The sequence below is a fragment of the Lolium rigidum genome, chromosome 7 (genome assembly GCF_022539505.1).
Source record: "Lolium rigidum isolate FL_2022 chromosome 7, APGP_CSIRO_Lrig_0.1, whole genome shotgun sequence".
Lineage (NCBI taxonomy): Eukaryota > Viridiplantae > Streptophyta > Magnoliopsida > Poales > Poaceae > Lolium > Lolium rigidum.
Genome location: NC_061514.1, coordinates 8,290,569 through 8,313,408, shown reverse-complemented (window position 1 = coordinate 8,313,408; position 22,840 = coordinate 8,290,569). Strand labels below are relative to the sequence as shown.

The 22,840-nt window shown below is 46.8% G+C and overlaps 1 protein-coding gene across 1 annotated transcript; it reads right to left on the bottom strand.

The window, feature by feature from the left end:
- Nucleotides 1-743: 743 nt before the first annotated feature.
- LOC124670855 (organic cation/carnitine transporter 4-like) lies at nt 744-18,705 on the bottom strand. Its single transcript, XM_047207326.1, has 11 exons — nt 18,324-18,705; nt 15,762-16,596; nt 15,347-15,657; nt 5,674-5,726; nt 5,474-5,591; nt 5,159-5,296; nt 4,872-5,060; nt 4,513-4,649; nt 4,282-4,428; nt 3,913-4,205; nt 744-828 (listed from the first exon to the last, which is right to left on the bottom strand). Exons 1-11 carry the CDS (start codon nt 18,703-18,705, stop codon nt 744-746), a joined length of 2,688 nt encoding a protein of 895 aa, XP_047063282.1.
- Nucleotides 18,706-22,840: the final 4,135 nt, after the last annotated feature.

Below are 22,840 nucleotides of genomic sequence, written 5' to 3'. Positions count from 1 at the left end.
GTGATTCCATTTTATTATCTATGTGTTGTTGAACTTCGTCTCCAGATGGTATGTGGTGTGTGAACCTTATATTTGTATGTGGTAAACTCCGTATGTGAGTCATCTATTATTATGGTTTATCTATGCGTGTATGATCTATCTCTATATATGATTATCACTGACCCATGGATGATGGATGCAAGATATAGGTGGAGTGTTGATTCTAATATGTGTATCTTTGCATTCGGAGGAAATTTATGGTACATGCACATATCTAGGGGGAACTCGTCTATATCTCACACATACTAGTTGTTTATACTGTTCTGTCTCTGTAAACACTTGTGTTGTCATCAAACACCAAAAAGGGGGAGATTGAAAGAACATTTCCCGCTCTTTTGGGTTTTGTGTGTTTGATGTCAACACAGGTACATATTTATGTGTGTTGGTGTAGACAGGTACATGGTTTTATTCTACATACATGGCGGGTGGTCTGATCTGTCAAATCTGGAGCTGTTGCTGCCTTTTTGCGCCTAGCGGAAGTTCCGGCCCCTGCGGACGGAAGTTCCGCCCAGATGCTCCTGACAATAGCATCTCCGCATCTTTCACGAAGAAGCTCGCCGGAAGTAGGCCGGAAGTTCCGGCCAGCGGAACTTCCGCTCTACTTCAGGTCAAGTTCCGAAAACTGCGTTTTTTGCTTACAGTATGTTCCAGGGTGGTTTTCTTGCGTTTTCGGAAGTAGGCCGGAACTTGGCCGGAACTTCCGATCACCAGAAGTTCCGCCCTTGTTCCGCCAGCACCCGCTCGAGCTGATTCCCCGAGGTGATGGAATCTAGCCGGAACTTCCGTCCCCTGCAACCGGAACTTCCGGTGTTACACAAAAACATGCACAACGGTCAGATCTGGAGCATCTACTCATATAAATAGCTTTCTTCCCCATCGGGACAAGCTGCTCATTCATCCCAAGTTCATCGACCATTACAGCCAACTCAAGAAACACAAGAATCACAAGATCTCCTCCTCCGTCCAACCAAAGCTCTTGATCTTTGGAGAATCGAAGGAGAAGACCCCGATCTACATCTTCACCGAAGCGATTTGCATTTCCCCTCATATGCTTGAGGGCCCATTTGCTAGTGTTTCTCTTTTGGAAATCCTAGTTGTTTGTAGTTGATTTGTTCTTGTTCTTGTTGTTGTTGTATTGTTACAGATTTGGGAGCCTCCAATTTGGTTGTGGATGTGTGCCCCAAGAACCTTGTAAAGGCCCGATTTCCGCCTCGAGGAAATCCCTTAGTGGAAGTGGGCTAGGCCTTTCTGGCGTTGCTCACAGGAGACCTGAGTGAAACCTTTGTGGCATTGGTCTGGATTTCGTAGCGACCACACTCCTCCAAACGTAGACGTACCTTCTTGCAAAGGAAGGGAATTACGGAAATCATCACCGTGTCTCCGCGTGCTCCACTCTCGGTTACCTCTATCCTATTATCTTCCCTATATATTGGCTACCTATATATTGCTTAGTAGTTGATCTTGTAATATAGGTAAATTCACATAGTCGCATATCTAGAGAATTTACCTTTGTATCTAGCCTAAATTGAAAAAGAACTAAAAATTGGTTAGCACATATTCATCCCCGCCTCTAGGTGCCGGCATACGATCCTTTTAGAACCCATAGCTTTTCGTCTTCAGCAACATATTCCGAATTTGAGGGCTTCCTTATGTATATCACACCGGGACCTTAAATTTTTTCAGGCGGCGTGGCACCTCTTTTCTAGAATGCACCCAGAAAATTCATAGATGAAGGGTCAAGACTGGCCAGGTTCGACCCCTATAGGCATACACCGATAGGCATGCACGAGTAGAAATCCTACCCAAAAGAACAAGAAGGACTACTCGCTATCTACCTTACTCTATGATCATGCACCGAAAAGCCTCGCCACGAATCAGGCCCGCTTTGTACATACCACTGCCCTTCCTCGTCATACATCTTGCTCAAGATGGTCTTTGCCGCAGGCATGCCACCATTGAACAACACGTCGTTTCGATCTCGCCAAGTCCAACGGAGGTCTAGGATTATTTCCGTTCACTAACCATGTTAGCCCTTTTGGGCGATGCATCCAGTCCATCATGGGATGAGCTCTAAGTCATGGCTAGGGATGGGATCGAGCCTTTGCCACGCGAAAAATACCACGAACCATACCTCCCTAGTTACCACACAACCGAGAAGGCAGTGCAAGCACCAGTCTTTGGCTCTTGCTCGCAAAGGGCGAGCAGCAAGATGAGTTTGGCATGTCATGCTGTTGGAACCAGTCCGCCGTCCGACATCGCCGCCAAGAAGCCAGCCAGGCAAAGTTCGGGCAACTCATCGGCGCCCTTAATATCGAAGTCCTCTTTGCACATCTCTGACAAAATTGCTAAGCAACAAACTGAAATTAACTTCGGCGTTTGGAGTATCCAACTTAGACAAAAAAAATTAAACCTAATGTGAAAAGAATGAATAACAAGGTTCCATAAAGGAAAACCTTTATAATTTGCTCAATGAAGATGGTGTGTGGCATAAGTTATTAAGAAACAAGTATATTGTTAGTAAAACGTTCTCTCAAGGGACGGCTCAGCCGAGTGATTCCTTGTTTTAGAAAAGGGCTGATGCGTGTGAAGGAAGAGTTATTTAGCAAAGGCGTCTTCACAGTGGGTGATGGTTTAGGTGCTCGTTTCTGGGAGAATATTTGGTTGGACACTGCTCCATTAGCTGATCAAACTTTCTTTATATAACATTGTGCAATGTAAAGAAATAACGGTGGCCAATGTCCTCTCCAACAACCCTATAAATGTTACTTTCCAGGGCTTTGAATTATTATAAATAAGAACATGGGCCATCTTTAGTTAACCTCAATGAGGAACAAGATCATTTTCGTTTGGGGTTTAACTTCATCTGGATCGTTTTCGGTGAAGTACATGTATCTCGATCTTCTTAATGGCCATACACTTTTTTTGCATAAACATATTTAAAAGATGAAAGTACCACTTAAATCAAGATCTTTATGTCATTCTTACATAGTAAATTCCTTCTCACAAAAGATAACCAGACGAAGCAAAATTGGAATTGGCTGTAAGAAGTGTTGTTTTGTGATATAAAGAATCAATTCAAGACATTTTCATCTTATATCCACTTGCAAAGGTTATATGGCGCATTTTTCGCATATCCTTTAATATTTCTCAACCCACGAGTACCATTAATATTTTTGAGAATTTACTTATGGGTGTTTCTAAGAAAGATAATACTCATATCTGAGTAGGAATGTGTGCTTTACTTTGGGCTATGTCGAATGTGTGCAAGAATATTGTTTTTAACAATGTAATATGGCTATTTCATTTATACAGGTTATCCCGCTAGCTTCGATCTACGTGGTCTTACCTATAACAAATGGAGAAGCGGAAAGATATGGATAATGGTTTGATCTATGTTAACATGTTGATGTGAAGGCAGCTCGTGTTTTTTCTTTTCTTTAGATGATTGGTATCCATGAATTGTAAGAAATGAATGAACTCTAATAGATAAATAGAAGGTCATATGCATCAGTAGATGCAGAGGCTGGGATGTCGCTATTTCAAAAAAAAAGGAGGACCTTGCTGGGTCACTGAGTGACAATGAGGCAGCAACATGCTATCAGCAAGAGGCTCCTTGAAGTTAGCCTTATCACTAAGCTCCTCAAATGCAGCAACAATATTTTGTAGTCGGGCGACAAACTCGATTAGAAGGGACGTGAACGTAGCTAACGACAAAGCAGTCGCACTTTCGTGCAAATTTGGGTGGAATGATCCTCGAGCCGGACAAAACAGTAGCGGCCTGAAAGAGTTGGATGAATCAGACCTACTCAAAAATGAATTAGCAGAAAAAATATTAGAATTGTGAACTGAAAGCCGTCAACAATGGTAGCTTACCTCACATCATTCTTCTTTTCTTTTTCTACAGCCCTAACACCATCAATGGCTTCTTCAATTCCTTTAGCTTGGATGCTATTATCCCACATTTCAGTGTTCACAAAAAGATAGGATTTCTCGTCAATCTTGCCTTGCAACTCTTCTGCTGCAAAGTAGACATCTGCTAGAATATCTGAAGAGCTCAACTTGGTCATTGTCTTAACTTTGTCTCCAAGCTCACGCAACACTTTAGCACCTTCTTTGCCCACTTTTTGGATCTCTGTGCCAAAAATTCTCCTGTTGTCTGGTGTTGCCTAAACGAAAATGCATATTTGTTTAGGAGAGAATGAGGAGCTTCCATAAGATGTGAATGGACCTATATGAGCAAACCTGAATTTCTGAGAGAATGCAACCATGCAGTGCTATGACTGCAAATGAACAATGCCTCAATGCTCCACTAACTTTTGTGAAACTCTTCCAAGGACAATTCTTCATCTTGTAAGGTCCATGGCGTGGCTCCCATAAAGCAAAGCCTAACTGCAAACACATACGAGAGCATTGACACAAAATAGACGAAAATATAATCCAAGTGTAAGTGGTAAACATAGAGCAAGACCAAACCAGGGTTTCCTCCCGTGCTGAGGCCTCAAAAGCTGCCCTATACCCACTATATAGAGGATCATCAGAAGCTTGGTATGCAAGTATAGTTGAAGGGATCCTTTTGTATTCCATGCATTTTAGGTATCCATCAACACAGCCTATTGCACATATAAAAACAGTATCAGAAATATTAGAAGTTCGTTGCAAACTTTTCCTAGCAACATAAAGTTAACTAGTACAGCCTGGCAAATAGTATTTGATTCCAAGAAAAAGAAGTTATTTAATAAGACGAGGGTAACCTTCCAAGGATTTCGCAACACCGGCAAAATTTTCTGCGATTAAATTATGCAAATCCTCTCCAGCCCAGATTGGGCAAATACATATATTGATTGCTACACTGATAGCAGCACCAATGGCAACCATTACAAATCTGTATAAAGCCGTTTCAGTGAACGTCCCGGTGTTGTACCCAGACACCAAGAGATAACCGAAGGTCATCAAGAATACACGGAATCCATACTCATATGGCATCATCTTTGGATGCAACTTGACTAAGTTTGTGAAAAATCCTGAAATTGGAGAGCAGAGAAAACAACAGGCTGCAGTCATTTACAGTCAGAAAAAATAACACGTGACAGGAAATTAGTTAGCAGGGCCCATGACTTACCAACGACAAAGGTGCTTACTACAAGAATCAGTTTCTCCAATTGCCCGAGATGTGTGGCCAATAGGGCTACTGCAATGGCAAGCCCTCCAGCAGTAATGGTTCCCAATCCCCTATTAAGACCTCTGCTCAACGTTTCTCCTGCATTAACAATGTACCAAGTTATGCAGGACAATGGATGTTCTCTGCACTGTGAAATTTAGCATTTCATATTTCAGAGAGCTGCTTTAACTTGAGTGAGATCCGGTACAAAAATGTAAAGATCCTTATGCATTCGATTTGCTAGTTAAGTACTGGAGGCACCAATGCGATGCGTACCGATGCTGAACTCGAAGACGAGAACGGCGGTGAGGATGGCCCACATGGTGTGGTCGACGATTTCGCGCGGCTCCTGGAGGAATCCGATGAGCGAGATGAGCACGAGCGCGAGGCTGACCTTGAGAGCGAAGACCGGCTTTCGCGGGTCGGCTCGCGCGAGCGCCCGCAACTCCGCCGCCGCCGCGCACGTAGCGCCCAACCAGAGAGCCGCTGCGGCGAGGGCTCGCCGGAGCGGACCCTTCTTCTTCCGCTCATCCCCGTCGGCCAACGCGAACGCCCACACCTTCGCCTGCGCCGCGCGCATCGCGCCCCACCAGCGCGCCAGCGCGCTGCCGGCGCGTTTTTTCGGCTGCTCATCCGTGTCCGGCAGGATCCAGGCCGAGGTGAGCAGCGGGACGCTGCCCTGGTCCTCGGGCTCCGACCACTGTGGGTGGGCGGCCATGGCGGGATTTGGTGAAAGGTTCCCGCGCCGGGCGCCGCGTTCTTTGGAGACCGCTTGGGCTTTAACACGTTACTCGCCCATAGTTTTGCGTTCGGTGCCCATGGTTTTTGTTGGGTTTGTACTTTCAGAGAGTACCTGACATATTCTCATAAAAGCCACCACCGACATGTACTTCTATTTATTACTCCCTCCGTCCTAGAGTGTAAGCCATATTGTCAAAAACTATTTGTCCCATAACCTCCACCTCTAAGGCATAATTTTATTTAATGAGAGAGAGAAAGGGGTTGCATGCACCAATGAGGAAGAGAAAGAGAATGCATGCATCAATGAGGGAGAGAAGGAAGCTGCATGCACCAATGAGAGAGAGAAAATAAGACCCAATCAGCTAGTACCTTGGTCCAAGATATTCAAAAATTGTGACTTACAAACTAGGATGGAGGGAGTATCGATTTTCATGATTCTCGATCTACTCATAATACTTTTCTAACTTCTAAATCTTGCATTATGATTTCTGATTTATGCTAAAAAATAAGTTGCAACACACATGAGGAAACAGTTTGTGCTACTTTTGAGTTGCACCACATTAGTTGCAGCTACCTCGGACCGTTGAATTGTTTTGTGCGTGATAAATGAGTTGTAACGTGGTTTGCAACTGAAATATGATAATGTCACCTGACCGAAAATAAACTTTGCTCTCATTCTACCCGGGAACTAGTCACACCTATTTATTATATATATTAACAGGAATATATATATAATTCTAGGGGAGACAACACATTAATCTACTTTATCTTAATTATTTATACAATTGGATCTTTAATTAAATGGTTCTAATATACTACGTATTTTAAAAGAAATGGCTCCTACATATAGGTGGACATTAAACTCTGGCTTCAAACTACAACATATTAACCAAAGCAAGATGGACATCATCCAATCACAAATTCTCTGAAAATAAGCATTGTCATTGAACTTGAACAACGGTAGATACAAAAACTTTTTTTACTTGGACTGGCGGAGCTCCAAGTCTGGTATCTCGTACCATAACACCACGCTTTCAGAAACATACAATTATATCTATAGGCTCTGTTACGAAACAAACAAGACACACACCTTGTTAGTACTTAGCAACATGGTGAAAATCATTGAAGAAGCAGGTATGCAAGAAAACGTGTATCTTGCATACCTTTCTGTCATCGAGTGGGGGTCCTAGCAGGTTGAGCACTTCTTCAGCAAGCTCTTTCTTGCGGTTAGATAGGCAAATAGATTCATGCAGTGACATTGTAGCCATTCAAAACGTAAACACTCATTTACCCGCAAAAAAAAAAACTTAAACACTCATCATCCAGAAACCTGAAGTTTTGGCCTTGGACATGCGGGATCCCTGATTTTGACGGTAAATGGCAGGTGCTCTGCCTATTCATTATAGTAGGGGGAAGAAAAAAAATTACAAGAATGATGCCAAGCATCAGAACTCTCAAGTACACCTCAGCAAACTCACCCACTAGACTATTCAGGTATCTCTACACCTCTATGTGCTGCAAACTCTAAAAGACTCTGGCAGGGGCCAGGTCATCCTTGATAACCGCTACCAACGCTGCTGGCGATAGCTGATTGTCTTGAAAGATTCTTTGCACTCTCTCTTTCCAAATATTCCACACCACATGCATGGCCAACACAATGTCTTTCTTCCGCTGGTTAGTCATCTTGCCACTAGTGAGCTTCAACCACCATCTCGAAATAGTAGTTGCTCTGCTCGCCATTTTTACCACCCGGCCAGCCACACCCTGGATACCATGCCACACATTCATGGTTGCCTTGAAGCAAGGAGGATATCCTGGTTGAGTTGTTGACAAAGCCACGTGACAACAGTCGTATGTATTTCATCAGATTTATATCATGTGTAGGTTAAACGCAAAAATGACGGGTCACTCTTCTTTTTAATCTAAAAAAGATGCTTCACTTAGGAGAAAAAAATAGCCATTAATCATTTGGTAGAAAATATTTTAAGATGATGAAGCCGGAAGCATGGATGAAGTTGGAATCAAGAGGAGAGAGAAGTGGAGAAAAAAATGAATGGATATAGCAAGCATAAAACTAATCTTAATTACCTCCCGATCTAATTGCTTGAATTCCTAAATAATCTAAATGTACTGGTGACTTCACACACCAATTAACTCCCGCAGAATACGCATATTTTCTAGCAGAACTAAAGAGTAAATTATTCATCATTAGGATTTTATAGTCTAACATAACTAACTCTGACCTGGTTAATTGTATATTTGCTTGACACCAGTCTTTCTTGGCTCTAAGTTAGCTTTGTCAATCTGCATAAATTTGTATGCATTTCATTCAGCTTCAGGTATATTATCGGTCCGAAGCAAACATAGATTATATAAAAGCAGAATATTATCAAAACTGTTCTTTAAACTTCACCTATCAGAGGAACCTACTTGTCCAATTCCTACATGCACCAGTAATAATATATAGATTCAGGAGTTTTCTAGTAGTGCAAAATGCAGACTGGTTCAACATGCAAAGAAATGAACGGCGTATTATAATCATGGAACCCTAATGAATGAACCTTTTCATATTGCATATAAGCCAGGAACCATACATATCAAAGAAAATGCCTAAACCTATTAGAACTAAAGCCCCGATTATTGAGTACTTCTAAATCTGATTCAATGTATCAGAATGATAGAACCTAAATTTTCTAGACGTGAATTTTTTTTGACATTGCATATAAAAAACGTGCATTTAAGATAATGTAATAAAATTGAAACTAAAAATATAGTATTTGGATAATCAGTAAGCATATTCTGCCATAAGAACATAGCGCTTTTATCATAGAAAGCTGAAGATCGCAAAGGAAGCATAATTCTATTGCAGCTCAAAATCACTTTGCTATTGTTTTGGGTTATTGTTATGAGCATTCTGTCATAATGTACTGTTTTACAAATTAGAGATCAAGTACTACAATAATCAATACATAGTCTATTGTGAAAATACGGTGCTTATATCACAATTATGGCGAACTGAACAACCAATCACAAAGCATACATATAATGCTCATTTTCAATTAGACTTTTCATTATCTAAACAAATGCGACATGTTTCCCTGCCGCCGTTGTTCTCCTCCTGCTTCCGTTACACATCCTGTTTTATTTTGATCCAAATTCATATGCTAAAGGGAGACTAACTTCTGACGAGCGGAGCAAGGCCGGTCGCCGGTAGGCCACCGCCTATATACCTCTTGTAAGTCGTCGGCTAGGGTTTATCAGATTATAAGATAACCACCGACATTTGTAAAAAAATCCTCGGTATAGTGAAGTATTCACTGGCTGGCGACCGTGGTTTTTTTCCCCTTCTATGTTGAAAGGGGTTTTCCACGTTAAATCTTGTGTCTCAGCTGCGTTTTTTTATCGTTCTTCGTTATTTGCTTGTCACTTTTATATCACATCCTGCCCGGTCAACCTACATTTAGAGGCGGACTCATGGAGGGGGCAAACCACCATTGGAGGAGCATGCCTGAGAGGAGGGAAATAAAGGGGAGAGGAGGGCGGGGAGGGAGAGAGATGGGCAAGGGAGGGCTTACCGGCGCCCTCGCCAGGAACCTTGCCTGGAGAGGCCTCATGGGAAGAAGAGGCAAGAGCTGAGAAATAGGGAGGGTGGGCACTGGCGTTTGAGCAGTGGACCGACTCACTCGAGCAATTAACAAATTCTTGTAAATTTTTTGCGCACTGTTCATCTTACCATGAGCCGGTGTTCAGCAACAAGGACTTTCAACACACTTACATGCTATTGTAATTTGTACTTTGATTCGTGATGAGAATTTTTAGTAGCGGGTGAGAGCTTTTTAGTTGCAAGTGAGGTAGCAACTAGAAAAAATACCTCCAAACCATTAAATTTGCTTCGTGATTCGTGCCAATGTTGAGTTACAACACGTTTTGCAACTGAAGTTTAATGGCGACATCTGTAGTCGACTGAGAATTAAACATACCTGGCATGATTTTTCTCGGCGGATATGGATTTTTTTAGGTTTTGATTATAGGGAGGGACGTGGGGCCTTGTAGAACCTACATATACCATGGTATTTTCGGCTGTCCAAAAGATTGGTAAAAGAGAATTGACATCAGTTATGGTAATCCATAGACAATGTGTCACCCCCTGTAAATTACATACCAAATAGTTTCTGCTTTGTTCATATACTCCCCTTAGGTCCAAGGACATTATACAAATAACCGGTTCAGCTCAAATTCCGGGAAGAAGGCAATATACATATGAGTGGTTTTCATTTTTCAGAAGTTTAAAATTATAGTGCATGCCATTTCTTTGGATATTCCTAGATTCTTGATATTGAGCCCTCTAAAAGAATACAAGAGAGCACAAATGCCATTTTGCATCTATATACCGCTTACCAGTGTTATCCAGTATGCAAATATATGCATACCGCATAAAATGGTTATCCAGGAATTGGGCTGGGAAGCAGAATATGTCCATGTTGTGCATTAGTTTTTTTTTCTTTGCAGGGGTGTTCATTAGTTTTTTTGATTTCCGATGTTCATTAAATGTGCGGAACTCCCCTCGCTCCCGTGCGAAACTCCCATCGTATCAAGATATCTCAGATTCGCTCCAGGCCCCTCCACCCGTGCGGAACTCCCCTCGCTCCCGTGCGGCGGCGCTCGCGCCGCACCGGGGCGTCCACCTCCACTCTCCTCGAGCCCTCTCACTCCTCCCCTCTCCCTGCCGCCGCCGCTGGGAACGTCGTTGGGCAAAGCCCGGACGGCGCGGCGGCAGCGGCGCCCACCACGGCGGTTCCAGCGATGGTGCTGTTGGCGGCGGCGACTAGGGAGTCGTGGCATGCTCTTGGGCATGGGCATGTCGGACGGCATGTGGCGGCGGCGTGATGACGGGTCCGATCTGGGCTCATATGGGCTGGACGGGTCCGATCTCGGCACAACTCGTCCTGCTGTTTGGCTGGCTCGACGGTGGCATGCTGCAGCGATCTTGGTCGTGCGGCTTAGCCCGTAGCACATGGACACCGGGGGAAGCGACCTTGGGCATGGAGGTGGAGGTCTCCTCGTCGGAGGTGGTCGGCCGGTTGTCGACTAGCTGTGGCGGATCTCGGGATTCCACACTAGTCTTCGAGGCGAGTTGGGAGACGTGGTTGCTGGTGAAAACCGAGCTCCATCTCCGGGCACGGCGGACGGATGGTGGCGTGGGGGCTTGCATCGACCCGAATAAAGGCAGCAGTCCTAGGGTCTCTCTTGGGCGAAGATGAAGACCTACCGGAGGCCTGCCCTTCATGATCTGGCCGGAGTGTTGAGTTCCAGAAGGCGCCACCGACGAATGTAACAGTGGTTCTATTGCCTGGAGTTTGCTAGATCGGTGGTATTCGGTCATGCGCGCCCATGCTTTTATTCCGACCGTTTGGTCTTGGAGGGTGCTACGCGAAGCTCGTTTCTGTGTTGACACCAAGTGACAGCTGATCCATGGTGAAGTCATAAGAAGAGAATATCATGAAGGCCGGATTTGGAGGACGTACTAGCTAATGGAGGTTGAAGCGTTTGCGCTGTTGAGTGGCTTGCTTGGTGTTCCGGACTTCGCAACAATGGTATGAAAGTGGGGGCGGCAGCATATGTGAATTTCGGAGTCTTACCTTTCAGGGTGAAAACCCAAGGTCTGACCTTAACTGGTTGTGCCTGACAATGTCCTTGTTGAAGGCATTGTTTTGAGAGCGAAGACTATCTTCAGGGTGAAAACATAAGATCTTTGATCGGGCGACCACGGTGCTGGTGCACTGTTCTCTTCTTGGAGGCGTTGCTTTTGAAGAGTCTGAATTTCAGGTGTTGTCTTGGTGGTGGATGTATTACTGTTGCTAGGGTTGGGATACTATAGCTGGACTTTTATTTCTTAGTTTTGTTTTTCTCTTTTTTGGCTGTGTGCATCCGTAATGTTATTAGGACTTTGCGTTGTTGCAGAAGCTGGGTGTAATTGGTATCTTCTGATATTAATATATTCTCTTTATCGAAAAAAACATGTGAATAAGAAATATATATGGGCTATCGTAGTTTGTACAAAGAATAGTATTTTTATTAAGAAGACTTTTAAAGACATGTTAGAGAGACAATTTCCACTTACAATTCACTCTCTTCGCATACAATTGCGACTTACAACTCATGATCTTGTATATTCGGGTTTCTCACTTTTATTACCCCTCATACTTGTTGGCGGAGTTGCTCATACTATATTGTTGATTTTCAACAAAGAATACATGGTATTCTTTTTTTAGTTGAGAGTGAGATTATTTTCTGTTATTGGAATGGGGCTCATGAAACATGTCACATCATTGATGTGCTACTATAATCTTGATACACCATTGTTGAGTATTAATAAGCAAATTATAAAGATTATGGATCTTCTAGACTATTGACCTTTTATGGGCATCCTCATTGTTTTCTTGATTTCACAAATGGATTCGAGGTGTATATGCACAAGGAGTGGTTTCACAAATGCGAAGTTCGCAAGACGGAGCACCACCAGATTAATGTTCATTTCATTCACATTTTCTGAAATGAAAGATTAATCTACAAGAGACCTTTGTATTGTTCTGAAATATTACAATATATACTCAGAACTCAATTAACCATTGGGGTGATACCTATTGTATCCGTTTTGCTAAATTTTATTTGTAAATAAAATTTCATATAGATCTCTTGCACAATACGCAAATTTATTTTCTATCATCTCAACCTGACTATATATTCGTCATGATGCGCATTGACAAAAGTCCTGTAAATGTAGAATTATTTCTTCAGTTACTTGTTAGGTCGTGTTGCCCTTGAGTTTCCCTTTTCCCCTTTAAGTATTGTCTTCCTTTTTAGCATTGTCAGACTATCTTTTTGCCTGAATTTTCATTAAATGTAATATTAGTGAGGTGCCTTGCATATGCAAACTTTACTTGTTGATCTTTAGTTGACAAACCACATTCCATCTTGCTAGACGGTTTGTGCATTTCGAAAACTAGCATTGCACATAGTTATTGCCAAGATAACCGGCTTGAAAACCATTCCTTGGATCTATCAAAAAATGAAGGAAAATGATACAGAGAAGCGCCGCACCGCTCACTCGTGTGTGCGGCGGAAAAAATCACCCCGTCTCTTAAAGGGCGACGCGTTATCCTTGCACCGCATATTACTACTCATTCATCACCTCCCCTCGTGTATAGCTCTTGACCACTCATTCTCTCTCTCCAAAAAAAAAACAAGGGAAGCAACCGCACGGAGGTTCGAGGAGGCTGCCGCCGCTCGGAACACGCCGGTAGAGGCCGCCGCTGCCGTAGAGCACGCGTCTGGGGAGGGCGCCGCCACCATCGGGAACGCGTCGGGGGAGTCCGCCGCCATCGCAGGGGCGTCGAGGGAGGCCACCGCCGCCGGGAACATTCCGGGGGAGGCCGCCGCCGTCGGCTGGCTTTGAGGCTGCCCCCGTCGGGAATGCGCTAGCGGAGGCCGCCGCAGTCGGGCTGGCTTCGAGGCCGCCACCGTCGGAACACGCTGGGGCAGGCCGCAGGCCTCCGCCGCCGCCTGCAACGCTCTGGGGCGCTATGTGCTTCAAGTGCCGGAGAGCCGCACGGAGAGGCGCCGGAGCGCCGCGCGGAAGAGACGCCGGACCACCGCGTCGAGGATGCACCGGAGCGTCGCGCTGGAGAGGCGCGGGGAGCGCAAGGCGGAGCCTCGCCATAGGGGCCTCTGAGCGCGAGGAGGAGTCTCGAGCGTGATGCGGGGAGGGTTCCGCCAGGCCACTCTCGACGGAGCGGCGAGCACGACACCAACGATGAGCACGTCGGCAAGATTCTCACGAACGAACCCGGATTTTTTCCCCTCCGACTACATCTTTGTTTTGATGATTTTTCTGCTGAGATTCTGCTGAAGTTTTTTGCATAATATTCTGTGAGTATTCCCTTGTTGCATGGTTTCTACAAAAATTTGGGGACAAAGGATTCATCTCAATTTGAGTACAGAATTTGTTGGCATCTACGCATTCGAATCTGGCAGCTACACATCAGGAATTAGGGAGCCATACCCGCTAGAATTTGGCAAACATCAACATAGTATTGTTACACTAACTAGTCAGTGACAATGACAATTTAGGAAACCATGCACTGCAAATTTGGCTACTAGGTGAAATTAACCTGGCAATTAGGTACTAATTCTAGCTAGCACTATTTTGCTACATTAGTATTGCGAAAAACAAACTAAGACGTGCATAGCTAAAATAATTGGTACCTAATTAGTTTTGATGGCTGCCAGGTTCTGCCAAATGATCAGTGACTAGTGACTCGTTAGTATTGTGTTATGGCTGCCAGATTCCCACCGCATAGCTGCCAGATTCCCATGTCCTAGCTGCCAAATTCCCAAAAAGCCTAGCTGCCAGATTCACAAGTCGTAGCTGCATTTTGCAAAAGTCATAGCTGCCAGATTAACAGCACCTAGCTGCCAGATTTCTGATGTAATTGTGCTTCTGAAATGTGACTTCAAAATCACTACTCGTGATTGTAAAATTGCAAATGAATACATTTGTCCTCTAAAAACTGGAGATACTAGTATATGCAACTGAATCACAATAGAGGTACTTGACATGCAAAAAACATGAGCATCTCAACCCGAAAATCAAGAGACAAAGATCCCATCATAACACTAACCTTGTTAGAGCAAGTACAGTAAGTCCTAGTCAGCTGGCTATAAGGACTAAAATAATATATTGTTGCTTAGTTGGAGGAGAGAGATGAGGAGAGAGAAGAGGAGTGGACTCTTATCTTGTAGCCAAATTTCTAAGACGTGCTTCCTGAGCAGCTATGTGAGACTAAAAGGTAGGCCATGTATTGTAAAAGTACTACACTTTTATAGCTCACTATTGTATATGTTGGCTCTAAGTTAGCTATAGATGATATGGCACTTGTCTTATAGCTAGCAGCTGACTACACTATTGGAATTGCTCTTAGTGTAAACGGTGGCAGTATGGTAATATATAACAGTTGTATGTACCTTTTGCCTTTTTAATGCCCTAGAGGAGGGAATATCTTTTCTGTGCATGCACCACAGGTCAAGCAGAAAAGTAGGCAGGTGCATGGGTGCGATGCTGCGGGTGCAGGCGATGTGGTCCGGGCCCATCATTAAAACCGTCGCACGGAAGGGATGCGCGTGCGGCGCCGCCGCCTAGTCCCGTCCATGAATGAATTTGCAGTCTGTTGAAAAAAAGAACCTACGAACTCGTTACAGCAAAAAAAATAAACTGCAGATGAGACAGCTTGTGCGATTCACTCTCCTCCATAATAATGTTACACCAGTGTAACATCTTTCAGCACAACGATATACCCAAAGGCCAACATAGTCCTAGATTCCCGCTGCCCATTAATTCCTTCTAGTTCAGGAGTGTCTTCTCCCCTTCCTCTAGGCCGGCCATGGTGTCATACATGGGTTTGTTCATCGTCTCCGGCAGGTAGAATACCAGCAGCCCGCCGATAGTACCCGACACGCCAAACACAGCGAACGGCACCTGCTCCCCGAGCACCACCACCATCGGCGCCAATATAGCACCCAGCTGTGTTGCCTGGGCAATGCACCCCAACGCCGCATTCCGCACTGCCGTAGGGAACAGCTCGGCGGAGTATATGTACAATAGGTTGTATGTCGCCGCCATTCCGAAGATCCCCACCACGCCACACGCCATCCTCACGAACCTGCAATACATCACATAGACACATACTCAACTTTGATTGAACAAAAGCATATAGTGTGCATGTATACAAGGTTGTCTTTTGTCTGGAATTTATAATTAATTTACCTTATTGTACCGTCGCCGGCCATGAAGCTGCCGGCAATGCAGAAACTGCCGCTGAGAAGCATGGTGCCAATGGCAAGTGGTTTCCGGCCAAAGCGGTCGATGATCAGCGCGGTGAGCAGGAAGGCCGGCATCTCGGCGAGCGAGTTGGCCAAGACGCTGACGTAGAGGTTAGTCTTGAGGTTGACCACGTTGAGGCTCAGACCGTAGTACACCACCGCGCAGAAGAGGTTGATGACGACGCATAGCAGCAGCCTGGTCCGCGTCGTCCTCGACCGGAACACGTCCAGGATCGAGCCGGACGATGATGGAGAAGACTCCTGGGCCTTATCTCCAACGTCGCCATCGTCGAGCTTAAGCGTAACGTTGTCCGGGATGCTCTTGCCGTTTGTCGTGGCGATGTCGCGCAGGACCCGGAGGGCGTGGTCGGCACGCCGGCGCACGAGGTACCAGCGCGGGGACTCGGAGACGAAGGGTAAGACAGCGACTAGGAAGAGGAGCGAAGGCAGGGAGGTGACGACGTAGAGGAGGCGCCAGGAGGACTGGACCATGGCGGCGATGCCGGCGAGGATGGCGATGCCGCCGGAGAAGAAGTAGAAGGTGGACATGGCGACGACGCCGCGATAGGAGGGCCCGATGGGCTCGTTGGCGAGTAGGAAGGAGCAGAGGCCGACGCTGCTGGTGCTGAAGCCCGTTAGAAACCGCAGGGCCGCGTAGACCCAGTAGTTAGGGGCGATCGCCGTGAGCAGGCCGAAGACCGCGTTGAGGGTGCATGCTAGCTGGAGGGCGCCCTTCCGACCCAGGGACGAGTCCGACAGGTGTCCGAACACTCCCGCGCCTGCAAGAAATGAAAAAAGAAAATCAGTCACTCCTTGACATGAACCAATATAAGCAATTATTTCTTTTGAGAATCACGAATTGAAAATTATGAGCGGATCGAATCAACCAAAATTTCGGTCGTAATTAATCTAGGCAATAATTTGTGCAGTCATTTCGTAATTAGTATAACAGGAAAGTTAAAAATATAGAATGTAAATTCTTCATGTGGCCGGCGGTACACAAGCGCTACTTAACCTAGCACGGAGACGATGGTGGCCTTAAATCTCTTCATGTTCCCTCAGTGAGTCAGCTAGCTGAGAAAGAGTGCACGCATCTCTTTGAGCTCCGTCGCTCCCCTCATCAGGCTTGGCGCCATTTTCCCTGTTCATGGCACCGAAGAATTTGCGTTGAGACTTGGAGAGCATGGCTTCTTCTCCTTGTCATCATCGCCGTTTCCTTCTGGTTCATTCTCTTTCCCCCCGCAGTCACAGTGGGAGTGTCATGGACACAAGAGATGACGCAGACGTTGTTGACTGGAGTTCTTGAGTTGTCGTAGACATTTTTTTTGATGCCGATGTCGAGGTAGCTGAGCGTGATATAGCTGTGGTCGAGGTGTGGTCGATGTCGTCGTATGTGGTGTAGTCGTTGTCGTTGTATGTGGTGCAGCCGTATTCGTCGAAGGCGCAAAAATCGCGTGTTTTTTTTGTCGTGGGGTTTTAGTTTTTGCACGACGGAATCTGCGGCGGTGGTGGGTTTTTTTTATCATTGTGCGGCGGCTGCAACGGATCGCTTGGAACAATTAGAAATCTACTAGTACTACTACTGTTAGAATCCTGGTCCACTGGTTGTACACAAGTATCGTATGCATAATACTAGTACATGATACTTACCATTATTGCCAGCCTAATGCAAGCAGATCTTGTCATCACTTCAACAATGTGCTTTAATAGTTGAGGTTAATGAGAAACGGACAGCTTGCCATTTTTCCGTCAATCAGAGCAGGCCGGGTCGTGTTTCCCTTTCCATAAGGATTAATAAAATTTGTTAAAAAGAATACAGTGATGTTCTTGGTTGCTTTAATCATAAAGCAGAAGAATGAATGAAAAAGAAAACAGTGCCGCTGAGTAATTGCAGGGAAAAGAGCAGGAGAACCCAGCTACATGCATGCATGCAAAGGTATTAAAATGCAGTTGGAATACAATACTTCCTTTATAGTGGTTAGTAATATTATAGTACTAGTATCATACTTCATCATCTTCTCTTCTCATTAACTCACTGCTATATAAATAAATTTGATGAGTTGGACATTCAGTTACTAGTAAAATTACTTGCACTGTGAATAGTCTGCACTGCACGACATGGAAGATCGAGGTGCCGGTTTAATGGATACACGTTCACCGGAGTCAACCAAAGGCTGAAAGTAAACTAGCGCACAAGTGTGGTGTGGACCATCATGCTCAACTAGTGCTCCATCCGTTTACAATTATCTCACATTCTAAGTTTAGTCAAAGTTGTTAGTCGTACGCTGCAGGCTGAATGCTACCTAAGAGTATGATAGGGCGGCCAGATGGTCAAGGAGAAGGCAAAATCGTAAAGCGAATTAGTTGGTGGTGCCACGAAGATCGCCATCGTACGAGGAGTGGCAACAGGAGCGGAACGGAACGGAAACGAGACAGCCAACGGATCTGCGGGCGAACGAAACGATGGATTTCGATGCGGGAGAATCAGCATATAGCAACGGCGTACCGATCATGCAGCCGACGAAGAAGATGGACTGGGCGAGCCCGACCTTGTACCGCTCGCCGCAGACCAGGCCCCACTCCGCCACCGTCGACGACGCGCTGCCCTGGACCCACTCCCACCCGGAGTCGGCGCCGGCGCCGGCGCACTGGTTGCCGCACCGCCCGTCCCCGGCGGGGCACCACATGGCCGGCTCTCGGTCCGCGAAGATGATCACCATGGTGTGCAGCGCCTCCAGCGCCCACGCCGCCGACACCACCACGAAGTGCCGCAGCTGCCACCGCCCGAACTCCCCCGCGTGCTGCACCAGCGCCTCGTCGATGCTCACGCGCTGCTTGGTCGCTGCTCCGCCGCCGCCGGAGGCGAGCAGCGCCTCGGTGGTGGACATTGCGTATTAGCAACTCTGTGTGCGCGTGAGCGGTGTCGATTCGTTAATCGCAGCAAGCAGAAGCTCTGATTAGGCAGCTAGTGAATGCCGCGCCGCGCCGCGTCTTTATGTGCGAAAAGCTGTGTTCATGCTGTATGGACTCTTCGCAGCCGCCAGCGGGGACACTTACACACTGGAACAGACCGTGGTTCACGTTCTTGAAAAATTCTATTGCCAAATTGGTTAAAGAAATTTGAAACTTCCAAGTTGGTTCTGTACTGCAGTAGGAAACCGGTGGCACGGCACACGGCGACCCGCGGTGCTCCTCAGCTTGATGCACGTCCGGCGCAGCTCCTTCAGAGCCTGGGCGGGCCGCCTCAGGCACGGGCAAAACTCCCTGGATCGAGGTGAATGCGGTGTTGTCGGCAGAGATAGGTGGTGGCGGCGTTGTATGCCGGCTCGATGCAGCGTGACAGAGGAAACTTTACGGGCTAATTTGGGCCCGACTAGGCCAGAAGGGGCTCGATGTGTTTCCGCTGTCACGCTCGGTCGGCTACCGCGCAAGCGGTGAAGGTTGTTTCCTCCCGCGTGGTTACAGTGCTGCTAGTTCCGACCTTCTTGTCCCCTTCTTTCCCTCTAGACCTCACGACGGTGACCACACTGAGACGACAAGCATGACTTGCAAGATCGTGGTGGCGCCTGATGGTTGGTGGTAGTTTGGGTGGAGCAATCCGGATCGTCCTGGGTGGTGGTTTTGGTGTTGGGAGAAATACGCGTCTTCTCATCCAGCATTGGCGCGTTGACGATTACGGGTGCCTCCCTTCCTTCTAGAAGGGCGTTGGGTATATCCCTACCCAATCCCCTCCGCGTACCGGGGAAACCATAGGACTAGTCCGGGCAACAACTACATCATCGTCGCATTTTTATTGAAGGTGTTACTTGATATGCGGCGCGAACGTGATGAAACTTCTGTGAAGGGTGCAACGGTAGCGGGCCATCAGCCGGTGTCGTGATTGTGAAAAAGCAAAACAAAAGAAAACGAGTTCATAAAGTAGAAAAGAAGAAGCCCGTTGTTGCCCTCTTGTCAAAATAAGATCTTCTAGGGTACCTCGATGTGTTCTCAAGTTCTAACCTTGTGTTAGTCACTGAGCATCAGACTTTTTTTTATAAAGACAATATATTAATATCGAGAGATACCAATGATACCCAGTCTCTGCACCAAAGCAATATCTTAATGGTAGTACGGATGCACACAACTTAAAAAAAAAAAACTACGGAACAAAAGTCCTACTACGGTATTCCAGCCCTAACAGCAGCACTACATCCACCAGATAACACCTGAATTCCAGGATCTCCAAAAGAGACGCATCCAAGAAGGAAACATTGCACAAACATCGTCTTCGCCTGATCCAAAAATCGGTTTTTACCCAGAAGATAGTCCCCGCTCTCAAAACAATACATTCAACAAGACCATTGCCAGACACAACCAATTAAGGGCGAAACCATTGCCAGTTCTACAATCATGCCAAGCTTTGTCTGTCCGTGCCCTCTGGCAGCGGCGGGAGGATGAGGGAGCGGTGGGGGCAGGTGGCGGCTTCCCCCGGTCACAACACGGGGGCGAGACGGGAACCAAAGCATGGAGGAAAAATAAAACCTACTCCTCAACTCAGGTAGAAAAAATCCTCACGAATCACTGCATTTGGTGATCCAAAAGAATCAGAGATGAACTCGTTAAAAAAAAACCAGGCAAAACTGCACGAGTGAGCAACTGAAATAGGTAAAAAAAACTTATCTGCTCGATTGATGACAAACCCAAAACTGAATGCCAATGGAACCCTTCCGTCGGAGAAAGTTTTTAAACTGAGATCAGCCACCCACGGGATAGAAAGAGCATGGCTACCCGTCCGTATTCAATAGCATGGATGAGTACGTAGTTCGCGTGAAAACTCCATCGTGAGGGCATCTCCAGCGGGGCGACGCATATTTATGTCCGTTTGCATCGGGCATGGACATAAAAACGTCCGCATGTTCGCATGTGTCTGCCCTGCTCTAGCGGCAGGGACGCATTTATTTGACCGCATGCATGATTAGAGAGGAGAGAGAGGGAAAGATTCTGTTTGTGTGGCTAGGAATAAGGGCATGAGCAATGGAGGCAGCTGTCCAACTAGGTTTGGATAAAACTTTTGACATATGCATGCCATGTTATGGTCCCATTAATATTATTTCTCTCAAAAGCTGATTTGAGTTTTCCCTTTCTCTCTCACATTTTTCACTTTATGGCTGAAGAGGTTGCCTCCTGATGAAGAGGCTACCTCCTTATCCGAACCTACTTTGGACCATCCGAACCTAGCTAAAGGTGTGAAGCACTACCTCTAGGGCAGTGCATTGGGCATGCCCTAAGCGCATGCGTGATTAAAGGAGGAGAGAGAGGGCTGCATGCAGCACAACCGGACACAAACGGACGCGCGGACGCGTCCGCAGAGACGCATTCCTGGCACATATTTGGTCCACGTTTGTGTCAGGACGGACACTGCGAACGTTTTACGTCGCCCCGCTAGAGATGCCCTGAGTGAGCGACATGTTCAGCTTTCGTGCGAGAATGGGCCAGGTCTGCCGTCGCCTTCTGCGTTCAGACCCCACGCGCAAGCTCTGATGGCACTCGGTCGGCGTGTTTGTCGTTTAACGCTGCTCGTATGCATCCTTTCCGATGCAGCTTTGCAACTCAGATTCTGACATAGTAGAAAGCTAATAATTGGGAACTAACCTTGTTTTGAAAGCGATCAGCAATGCATGCGGCCCGTGATGATACACCCCGGGCAAGGTGTACCGAATGTCCAGCCGCCGATCGGACGGAACATAGAGAGGATTAGAGCATCTCCAACCGAGCGACCCATCCCGCATTCGCGCATCCGGATGGATCGAAATAGACAAAACCGTGGTCCAGCGCGTGGATCCATCCGTAAAACGGATGGCTGCGGCGTCAGGGACGACCCAAACCCGGCCCAAATTTTGGACGAGTTTGCGTGGCCGCGGACGCGGAAGGCTGGTCGCTCGTGTCCTCCCCTTGTCCGCCCCTGGCCCGCTTGTCTGTCTCCAAAAACACAATTCCCTCGCACACATCTCCCGTCGCTCCGCCGCCACCCACGGACCGGCGATTTGGGAGCGGCGTCGACGCCGGCCACCGTCGTCGAGACGCCGGCAAGCGGGGCGGAAGCATAGGTTGAGGCCCCGCGCTGCTTTCGCCGCGTCGTAGCAGAGTCGGAGGACGCTGTCGCCGGCGCTGTTGTCCTTTCACCGTCGCGAGACCTCCCGTCGTTCGCAGCTGCGCCGTTTCCGCCGGCGGTGAGCTCTCCTGCACCGTGTTTGCAGACCGCAAGTCGGCTGAGACAGCCATGGCCTGTAGGTCCCTACGGAAGCTGATACGGTTGATCCCAGCCGATCCACCTATATTGATGCCCGATCTTTCACAGCGAGAACCTAGGGTAGAGAATCCTCCCAACAACGCGATGAACGCAGCCTGGAGAAGAGGGAACGAATCCAGCAAGCAACGGATCGATGAACGACCGCCTCAAACCAAGAACTAGACAATTCTTGATGAACACAAGAACCTTCGCAGCGGATAATAATATAGATAAACGGCAGCGCCGTACCCCCGGAGGGATGATACACGTGAACACACGCAATGGGGAAAACCCTAATCTTTAGTCTAAACTTGTCTATCTAAACCCTAGCCGCCCCACCTCCTTATATGAGGGGAAGGGTGGCCGGCCAGCCCTTGCTAGGCTGTGCGCCCCACTATGGGCCTCCCTAACTTGGTTGGACAGGCCCAAACCAAGACTGACTCGATTTATTAAAAATCCCTAATTTGCCAATATATGACAATTACAAAAACTAAGATAATTAAGTCGGTGGAGTCCTGAATCGGGGCTCCACATAGGCCTCCGTGCCCATATCATCCTCCCCCTTCAAGAAGCGTTGTCCCCAACGCGTGAGGGTCTCCTGGAAAAGGTGACGTGATATGAACATGACACGTCCTCGCCATCTTCAAGTCTTGCTTGCCTTCCACACCACATCCTCCCTCGCGGCCTGCTTGACTTGATACAGCACTTGGCGCCTCCTTTCTTCTCCACATGAGCTTGGACTTCGGCGCCAATTC

What these genes read in the sequence shown, in the direction of transcription:
- LOC124670855 (XM_047207326.1), bottom strand. Translation starts at nt 18,705, where the DNA reads ATGTCCACCACCGAGGCGCTGCTCGCCTCCGGCGGCGGCGGAGCAGCG. An exon ending in CTTCGTCGGCTGCATGATCG is followed by an intron (nt 16,597 to 18,323) that starts GTACGCCGTTGC and finishes CATTTCTTGCAG; the next exon opens with GCGCGGGAGTGTTCGGACAC. An exon ending in AGTAAGCACCTTTGTCGTTG is followed by an intron (nt 5,061 to 5,158) that starts GTAAGTCATGGG and finishes CTCCAATTTCAG; the next exon opens with GATTTTTCACAAACTTAGTC.